Source organism: Brachyhypopomus gauderio, unplaced genomic scaffold (genome assembly GCF_052324685.1).
Source record: "Brachyhypopomus gauderio isolate BG-103 unplaced genomic scaffold, BGAUD_0.2 sc81, whole genome shotgun sequence".
NCBI lineage: Eukaryota > Metazoa > Chordata > Actinopteri > Gymnotiformes > Hypopomidae > Brachyhypopomus > Brachyhypopomus gauderio.
Window position 1 is genome coordinate 374,507 of NW_027506902.1, and position 9,788 is coordinate 384,294.

Genomic DNA, 9,788 nt, shown 5'->3' on the forward strand with positions numbered 1-9,788 from the left:
CGAATGTAATGTTTATATGTGAAAAACAATATTCATATTTGCTTTCTTTATCGAAGGCTTAGAAAATTTCCCGCTCATAGCCAAAGAACGAAAATGATTTGATGAACGTTGCCAGACACAAGAGAATGCAATGCAATGTTGTATTAATAAAATATGTAAAAGTGTTGCCTATGCAAGACATTATTTTGTCAGAGCTCCACCAATTTAGACCGATTTATTCACAGAAAACAGTGTTTTAATGATTCGTCTTTTCGTGTGCTCAGTATCTTAAGATTGTAGTACTGACTCTCGCTGGGCCACATCTAAACTTCATTACCCACAATGCAATCAGCACGTTGCCATACGTCAGGTCCAACTGCACAACCAGTCTGGGGAAGAAAGAGAAGACGTAGCTACAACCCCACCGATATACCATTCAAGCGGTCTTTATTTTTATAACGGTTATCGTCTTTTAAATTAACGCACCCATTCAACGGCTGGCCCTAGTTTGTCGGCACACGTTCCCCCTGCCCCTGCATACTCTCAGATCAGAAAATGAGCGGCAGCGGGCGGCCCAGGACTAGCTCGTTTGCCGAGCCACCGGGAGCTCCGGGAGCCGCTGCGGCCGCCGCCGGATCGGCAGTCGCGGGCGGGAGTGCTTCAGGAAAGGCCGGGGCTCCTCAGGCCTCCGGCGGCAGCTCGTCTGCCTTTGGGAACTTGAAGCTGAGCAGTAAGTGATTTATTACACCGGTCCCAGTACGCTCAGTCCCCGCGGAGCGGAGAAACCCGCGTGTGGTGTTTACTTCTAAATTGTGCATCGGTCGATTGATTATTTGCGCGATTTTGGCAAAGTTTGCGTTAACCTACTTTAGGTTGCTAGTTGGTTAGCTAGCGCGCTAGGCTAATGATGGGCAGGTTCGCTAGCTAGCCTTGTTTTCGTTAACCGGGGACCGAGGGCTCCGGGTGTCTCGGCGAACCCGTCGCACTGTGAGTTCTGTGGGGTTAAAACGACTAGAAACAACCAAACCGCCCCTGTCCTCGGTCGCGGAGATGATGATCGGCGCTCCGGTGGCTTCGCTGGGTTCCAGCTGGCCCACCAGAACAAAGCTCGGCTGGCTAGTCGCTTAGCTTAGCTGGTGTGGCCGCCTGCAAACGGCGTCCAGGAGCAACATCCTCATTTTCTCGGCACTTCAGAGTTTATTTGTCTAAACCCCATTTAACACGTATTCGTGTTTGGCCGTTATACTCGCGTATGGTGGTAGGACGCGAGTGTTGTCGGGGCTCTCGTCCTGACAGGGTCTCCTGTTTCATTAGCGAGTTGAAACAAGTAGCTATGGCGGAAACAATATAAATCTGTGTAAAAAGCTTACTTGAAGATTTTGTTTGTTTGTTTTCTGGTGGTTTCTGCTGTACTGTAAAGCAGTAAATGATTCTTTGCTGTGCCACAAATTGACAGATTTTTCCTGTCCTGTTCCTGTTCTGTAAACGAGCAGAATAGTTCTTCACACCCTTCTGGTAATGGGGCTATACTGTCCTGGTAATGGGACGATACTGTTCTGGTAATAGGACTGTACTGTCCTGGTAATGGGACTATACTGTTCTGGTAATGGGACTGTACTGTCCTGGTAATGGGACTGTACTGTCCTGGTAATAGGACTGTACTGTCCTGGTAATAGGACTGTACTGTCCTGGTAATGGGACTATACTGTTCTGGTAATAGGACTGTACTGTCCAGGTAATGGGACTATACTGTTCTGGTAATAGGACTGTGCTGTCCTGGTAATGGGACTGTACTGTCCCAGTAATGGGACTGTACTGTCCTGGTAATGGGACTGTACTGTCCCGGTAATGGGACTGTACTGTCCCGGTAATGGGACTGTACTGTCCCGGTAATGGGACTATACTGTACTATCCTGGTAATGGGACTGTACTGTCCCGGTAATGGGACTATACTGTACTGTCCTGGTAATGGGACTGTACTGTCCTGTTCCCTGTGACATCTGTGCGTACATGTAAACACCCTTATGGACCAAGCTGGTGTCACTTTGGCCATGACTCGAAACCGAGACTAGGAAACCTCAGTAGCTACAATGGCCAGTGTTCAGGTTGGTTATTTCCAGTGCAGTGTGTGGCAATCCAGCAAATTTATTTATTTATTTTTTGCAGCTGAATTTGACAATATTCGGATTCTGATCGTGTAATATTCGCACTTTAAATACAGACGCCGAGTCTCCTCCTTTATGCAGGTCGTCAAAAACAAAAATCAGTCTCCAGTCCCAGATGGCAGAGATGTGCGCTGATTTTGATCAGTCTCCTGCACTATAATTACAGAACTCAGCTCTTGGCATCTTCAGGTTCATCTGTCACACTCCAGCTCTGTGGATATAAAACTGTGGCTACCATTTCTGTGATGAATCTGCAGATTTTTGATGCCAGTGTGGGGACCCACCACAAAATGCAAATGCAGGGCTGTGGTGCATAAAGTTGAATACTAAAAATACTGTTCTTATATGCTCATTAATTTGGAACCAAATGTTTGACGTGTGATTCAAGACCAGGCGGTTCGGGGACATCATGTTTAATTCAAAACTCCCCCTGTGAATATTATAAATGGATTTAATGGTTCTGGTTTCTGCAAAAATCACGTTTTAATGTGGTGTCCAAATTTCGGTCCAGATTTGTGCCACCTGTCTCGTTCCTCTCGTAGGTGTAAATAAGTGAGAATATTGCTTTGGCATTTGTCTGAGTTTTATGCATTCCCAGAGGTTCCACCCGCTAGAGGTTCCACAGGTACACCCAACAGAAGCCTTCACTCCCGGCTGAGCCGTGTGGCGGGGTGTCCCCGAGGGTGTGATTGGCTGTATTCGTGCTGGGAGGGAGGGATGCCAAGGGTTCTTTTCCCCTGTTGTTATGCAACACGCTGGCGTCCAAGGCAACATCACGACAGAATGGAGCGCTTGCTGTACCGCTCGGGCCTGCCGAGGTGCACGAGGATGGTGTGGCCGCTCGGCACGACGTACGGCTGCTTAATCCCGCAAAACAACGTGCTTGGTGCTTTATACGGGGAAGTAGCACCTTCGCTCACTATTGTCTAAGGGAAATAATGGAGTCTTTAAATACATGTTCACTTTTATATATGTGTTTGTCAGAGGATGGTGAATGTCATAGCGGTCTGTGCTCAGTATGTTCCAGGAAATTGGTGTTGGCTGAACTCTATGAATCACCGTGTTCGTTCGAGTCTGTGAGCGAGAGAGAGGAAGGCCCATCGCCTCCAGGGCTTTCCTGCCCATAGGCATTCATTGTATTCATAACGAATATCAAATTTAGAAGTGCAGATCTGAGATCAGGTTGCTCCCTGTTTGTACTGCTCAGGGGAGCAGAGAAACTGACCCAGAAACCAGCCTGCTGGTCTCAGGTGCTGTGTGGTGGCCCAGACTCTCCCCGTCTCTGTTCAAATACACCAAAAGTGTGTGTTCTCGCAGATTCAGCGATAAGTCGTGGTCCTGGCTCCATGCTGCTGGGAAGAGGCAGATATCTACACGCAGGTGTTGGGTTACCAGCACTCGCTGGAGCGCATTAGGGGTTGTTCACGTCAACACCGAGAGATGCCCGGTGCTTTGAGACTTTAGGTGGGTCCTCAGAGCAGCTGTGCCGCCATGGTGGTTTGACTTCCGCGTCCTGCAGATGTGACCGTTCAACTGTTCGATGGCAAGTCAGCTTTAGTCAGGCGTGGACCACTCTACCAAAACAGCAAATGTATGGATTTTGCAGCTGTGCAAATGTACTGATTTCGCAACAATGCAAGTGTGTTTTTGCTTCCTCATTTACCAGCTTTGCTGCATATTGCTGTTTCTCCAGGTTTTCTTAGAAGATAGTTTCAACATGACGGTCCAGGGCAGTGCAAACCTAATTAGAGCACACCTGAAACCACAGCGCTGCAATCTATATCTTTCAAAAATATTCTGTTGTAAGTTCTCTTTTTGTAGTCTGTCACACAAGCAACTCAAAAAGTGTGATCGTTGAATAGCAACTGTTAAGCATTTAGTCACGAACAATACTCGACCTTCTGATAACTCTGTGACGGGTTCATCATTTATTTTTCAGTGGTGTAAATTTTGCTCACAAAGGTTCGTGACTCACTGCGCCGGCTCCCAGAACTCTCCCTGGTGTCCACGTCACAGAGGAACGCTCGCTAAAACTTTCCCACGGAGGCGTCCTGGGCTTGAACCCTCTCTGTCTCTGTACGTCCTCAGGGGACAGCGGGAAAGTGACCACGGTAGTGGCCACGCCCGGCCAGGGTCCTGACCGCCCGCAGGAGGTGTCCTACACGGACATTAAGGTGATCGGTAACGGTTCCTTTGGAGTGGTGTATCAGGCCCGGCTCATCGACAGCCAGGAGATGGTGGCGATCAAGAAAGTGCTACAGGACAAAAGGTTCAAGGTACAAGAGATGATGGCAGAACCTGAAGAAACTTCTGTTAAGATCCTGGACCAGTCCCCTACTCTTAAGTTTAGCTTAAACTTAAGGTTTAGATTAGTTCAAACTAAAGTTTAGCTTTTTGTATTAAGTAGGCATAACCAGATACCATAAGATAGAGCTGATACTAGGTTGTATTTTTACACCCCATCAAACCAGAGTTCCAAGTTGTATGTCCTGTCATAACAATTAGTCGTTAAAAGAATCACTTTCTTTTAGCCAGGGAAAGGAAAGGTTAGATGCATAAACAATGTTGGCATTGAATAACGGTGTTGAGTTTCATATTAAATAGTGTAGTTTGAGGTTTGCTCCTGGTGTATGTCCCATGTGTGGGGGTAGGGGGGTGGTTGTTCTTCAGTGCGTGATCATGGGGGAACCAGGCTGTGGAAGTGTGTGAACGGATCTCTCACTCTTCTTGTTCCTGCAGAACCGAGAGCTGCAGATCATGCGTAAGCTGGACCACTGCAACATCGTCAGGCTGCGATACTTCTTCTACTCCAGCGGAGAGAAGGTAGAGGAAACCCTCCCCGAGTGGGGGGGTACAGAGAGTGTCCTCTCAGAATGTGCTCAGATAAACATGTCGTTCTCTTCCTCACTGTTGCCCGTACACACACACACACACACACACACACACACACACACACAGACTCAGTTTTGGAGGGCATTTGATCTTCTCCATTGCTACACATTGAGACCGCGGTCTAGACTACATTGGACTGTGCTTCCAATGTTCACATGCCCTCTGGGTCATATTAACACTTTAGATTTGTCCCAGCACCCAGCAGGCATGGCCCTTGAGGAGCTAGTGGGAGTGCTTCTGTAGGCCAGAACACTTCTGTGATATCAGAACACACCTGCTGTGTTATTGCACCCTTGTGTTGTGGTGAAGGAGACCCAGATCTGGGAGAGCCCTTCAACACACCAGACTCTATGCAGCCTTGATTTTAACTATCCATATGAGCTGTTAACCTTTAGCATTCTCTCTCTCTCTCTCTCTCTCTCTCTCTCTCTCTCTCTCTCTTTCTCTCTCTCCCTCTCTCTCTCTCTCTCTCTCCCTCTCTCTCTCTCTCCCTCTCTCTCCCTCTCCCTCTCTCAGAAAGATGAAGTGTATCTGAATCTCGTTCTGGATTATGTACCAGAGACTGTGTACAGGGTGGCACGCCACTTCAACAAGGCCAAGACCACCATTCCTATCATCTACGTCAAAGTGAGTGACCCTGCAGCAGTGGGCCGAATGTGTTTACCTTGGCTGAGCCAAAATGCTCACGGGAATCTCTCTCTCCCTCCCTCTCTCTCTCCCTTCCTCAGGTGTATATGTATCAGTTATTCCGCAGTCTGGCCTATATTCATTCCCAAGGCGTCTGCCACAGAGACATCAAACCACAGAACCTCCTGGTGGACCCAGACACAGCCGTCCTCAAGCTGTGTGATTTCGGCAGGTGTGTTTGTGTTTACCTAAACACTACCCTCGCTAGACTCACTGGCGGAAAGGTTGCAGGGAGCATTGGTGTGAAGACTTGCTTCTGGTGTTTTTATATTTGTCTTTGTTTGTTTGTTTGTTTTGGCTGAGTGACCACTTATTCTCTCTTTTGTCTTCTCACAGTGCAAAGCAGCTAGTTCGTGGCGAGCCAAATGTTTCATACATCTGCTCGCGGTATTACCGTGCCCCCGAACTCATCTTTGGAGCCACAGACTACACCTCCAACATCGATATCTGGTCAGCCGGCTGCGTATTGGCTGAGCTGTTGCTGGGGCAACCCATTTTCCCCGGCGACAGCGGGGTGGACCAGCTAGTTGAAATAATAAAGGTGAGACCCGCATGCGTGCATCACACGCGGAGGGACAAACGGAATGCGCTCGGTCGTGCCGCCTGACGTTTCCGGGGGGCGTGTTCGTCCCGCTTTTGTGTCCCGCGCCGGGGTGTTCTCTCGTCCTGACCCAGTTCTTCCCTTTCCTGCAGGTTTTGGGGACGCCTACGAGAGAACAGATCCGGGAGATGAATCCCAACTACACAGAGTTCAAGTTCCCACAGATCAAGGCGCATCCTTGGACGAAGGTGTGTGCCTTACCGGGCAGCCCAGAGTAATCGAGCTCAGAGAGGGGCACGATGGGTCCTGCGCTGGCCTAACGCTGCTCGCGGTTACCCTGCAGCAGCGGCGGGTCCTGGCGTGTTTTTGTGGGTGGTCGATTGCAACAAGAGTTTCTGGTGCTTTCCCGGCTTTTATGGGATAACATTAATAGCAATAACCTTGGCAACCGTGTTCGCCCAGACGCCCAGGCTCCCGTCCAACACCAGCGCCGTTTGCCTCCACTTTGCATCTCCTTAACTAGCAGGGGGTTCAGTTGACCCAACTCGAAGCTCTAGCCCACCCCCAAAACCGTCAGACGGCGCCGGCGCCTCTGCAGTCGGCGAACGCCGGTGATCTTGTGCGAGTCAAGCGCCCTTGTGTGTGTTTTTGGCAATTAGGTGTTCAAGCCGCGGACGCCCCCGGAGGCCATCTCGCTGTGCTCTCGCCTGCTGGAGTACACGCCCGTCACACGGCTCTCGCCGCTCCAGGCCTGTGCCCACGCCTTCTTCGACGAGCTACGTCAGCCCGCCGCCCGCTTGCCCAGCGGTCGCGAGCTGCCCCAGCTGTTCAACTTCAGCCCCGTGGGTCAGTGTGGCGGGGGGGGGGGGGGGGGGGGGGGTTATGTTAGTGGGGGTGGGGCTTTGTGTTGAGGTTGTTGTGGGCGTGGCGCTGTGGGGCGTTTAACGGCTCTTCTCTCCCCTCAGAGCTGTCCATCCAGCCGCAGCTGAACTCTGTCCTCATTCCTCCGCACGCACGCTCACAGACCACGTCTGTCTCGCACGGTATGGAAGGCTGTCTTGCCCCGTGTGTGTGCTGTGTGTGTTTTTTGCTTGAGTGTGTGTATACATACATACGTGGCATGTATTTATTGTTTATGACTGCATGAATTAGGTCGCGTGCGTGCGTGCGTGCGTGTAACAAATGTTCTCGCTGTCCACAGACGGCAGCGTGTCGGACAGCTCGGCCCAGTCCAGCTCGGCGCCGGGGGCCCTAAGCAACAGCACCTGAGCGTTGTCCTCCTGGGTTACTGCAACGACCCCACCCTTCCTCCTCCTCCTCCTCCTCTTCGTCCTCCTGCTGTCTCAGTCCTGCCTTGTCAGAGCTCCAGCACCAGTCTGGCCTCTTCACACTCACAAACCCGCCCACAAACCCGCCCAGACTCTGGACACATCGGTCACGTGCAGCCACCTGTCAAGTGGGTTTCAACAGGACCCAGTTTTTATCTGTTTTGTTTTCAATTTTTTTGTTTCGTCTGTGTGGTTTAAAGGCAAAGAATGGTTCTCTGAGGCATTGCTGACCCCTAGTGGCAGGAGGAGTAAAGCACAGTTATCACCCTCATTGTATGTTTAGAGGTCCACCCATTTTATTACATTTTAGACAAGATTGCAAGTCTTGCATCCACAAATTGCAAGGGTAGTCTTTTATTTTACTTTGCTCTTAAAATGTAATGAATTTTAAAGCTTTTTTTTTTTCTTAAACGAGACCATGTTTTTGAAGGCAGTGTGGAATCAAAATGTTTTTATGAAGCAGCGAGTATGTGAGAGGTTTGTGTCCGTGTGCCCAGAATCATCCACTGTTTTTGCACTTTTGTCAGGAACACGTAGAAAGAGTGTGAGGGTGCCGTTAGGCTCTCGAAACGAACACGCGCTCAACGCCCCCCCCCTCCCTTTCTCTCTCTGCCAATACTGAGAAAGGATTCCCCTTAAACCAGGGATCACACCGGTCTCAGAAGACAGGTCTGGGATCAGCTGTCGTCTCCAGGCCACTGAACTGCACCGATATGGACGGTGAGCGCTGATCTAGCATGGCTGTCGGGACGCCTGATGGATGGGGTCTCAAAGCTTACTTCAGTTTGAGTTCACTCAGAAAAGGGTCTGTGTCCTTGTCTTCTCCTGTACACCCACACACACTCTTGCTTTTCTGTACATGTCAGGGTGAGGGTCTGGTCTTCACATGTATGGAAGTGCTCACAGCTCCAATCCATGGGAGTCTGTCATGCTATGATAGGGTGCGTGTGTGTGTGTGTGTGTTTCAGTAGACTTAGACAATATGTAATGTTTAAATGGCTGCTGATCTGTGATTAATCTGATCTTGAATCATTGTAAGTATCATAGTTCCAAACACATGCATACACACACACACAACACACGCACACATCCACGCACAGATGTCCTTCCTCACCGGACTAATTTGCAAACCCTCTACAAGTGGAAGTCGCCCATGTATCTGGAGCCTTTTGTCCTTCCTGCTTTCCGTCCTTCCCTCTCAACCAATCCCCTCTTTCCCCTTCTCAGCCCCAATATGTAAATACCATGTACCTTTTACTTTTTGTTATTTTTTGTTATCGTTATTCTGTTGTTCTTGTAACTTTTCTTTCTAGTGGAGTAGCACTGCATCAGGTAGTGGCCAGTCTCTCTCTCTCTCTCTCTCTCTCTCTCTCTCTCTCTCTCTCTCTCTCTCTCTCTCTCTCTTTCTCTTTTGCTCTACCTCTCCTTTCCTTCTTTTTCCTCTCCCCATTTCTCTCTGCTGTACATAACATTTCAGCCGCCCTCTCTTTGGATAGAGGGGAGAAAACTGAACAAAACACTTTCTCTCTCCCTCTCTTCTCTCTCCGTCCCTTCCTGTTCACACCCTCTTGTCATAAATGTTATTTTGATTGTTTTATTTATTGTATTGATTACTTTTTTATCAGATAGGGAAGAGACTTGTGTGAGAGTTGCTATTAGAATATCATTCGTATTACAAACCTGATGATATAGTGGAATGTGCTGGACAATATGAATCTGTTTTCCAGAACATTCCATAAGCGTTTTCATTTGGAATATTCTCCAAGGTGCAGGTATACATGTACGTGAGCACACATGCACACGTACACACACACAGACTCGGGAACTGTTAAGCCCATCTAGGATTGAGTGAATGGGTAAGGGGGAGAGAGGGAGAGAGAAACTGTTTTTGTTTGTTGGTATAAATAATTAAACTCATTAATAAAGTGATAAAGTGTGGCTGCTTCTGGGCAATTTTTGTGCAGCGTAATCTGTGTAATTCGCCGACAGTCAGTCACCGAATCTTTTTAAGCACTTTAATTAAACCATACTCAATTATTTTAGTGTCTCTTTATATATGATATCCAGCTTTGTAAACCAAGCTGGAAAAAATCCCTTTCTAGTTTAAAATTAAAAGTTTAAAGAAAACATAGTGTGCAGTGTAAACACACCCTGGTAGTAGAGCCAAACCAACTGGGAAGGGCCTGCAAAATAGAT

General features: G+C 48.7%; 1 protein-coding gene across 1 annotated transcript; it reads left to right on the forward strand.

Annotated features, from left to right (window-relative positions):
- Window positions 1-126: 126 nt before the first annotated feature.
- On the forward strand, window positions 127-9,530 carry gsk3ab (glycogen synthase kinase 3 alpha b). The gene is made up of 10 exons (XM_076991129.1): window positions 127-709; window positions 4,233-4,420; window positions 4,884-4,967; window positions 5,553-5,663; window positions 5,765-5,895; window positions 6,060-6,264; window positions 6,417-6,512; window positions 6,924-7,110; window positions 7,230-7,307; window positions 7,466-9,530. Exons 1-10 carry the CDS (start codon window positions 535-537, stop codon window positions 7,531-7,533), a joined length of 1,323 nt encoding a protein of 440 aa, XP_076847244.1. The 5' UTR covers window positions 127-534; the 3' UTR covers window positions 7,534-9,530.
- The last annotated feature ends 258 nt before the right edge of the window (window positions 9,531-9,788 follow it).

Coding starts and splice junctions, on each gene's coding strand:
- gsk3ab (XM_076991129.1), top strand. CDS start 535: ATGAGCGGCAGCGGGCGGCCCAGGACTAGCTCGTTTGCCGAGCCACCG. Junction 4,421..4,883: donor TACAGGACAAAAGGTTCAAG/GTACAAGAGATG, acceptor TTGTTCCTGCAG/AACCGAGAGCTGCAGATCAT. Junction 6,265..6,416: donor AGCTAGTTGAAATAATAAAG/GTGAGACCCGCA, acceptor CCTTTCCTGCAG/GTTTTGGGGACGCCTACGAG.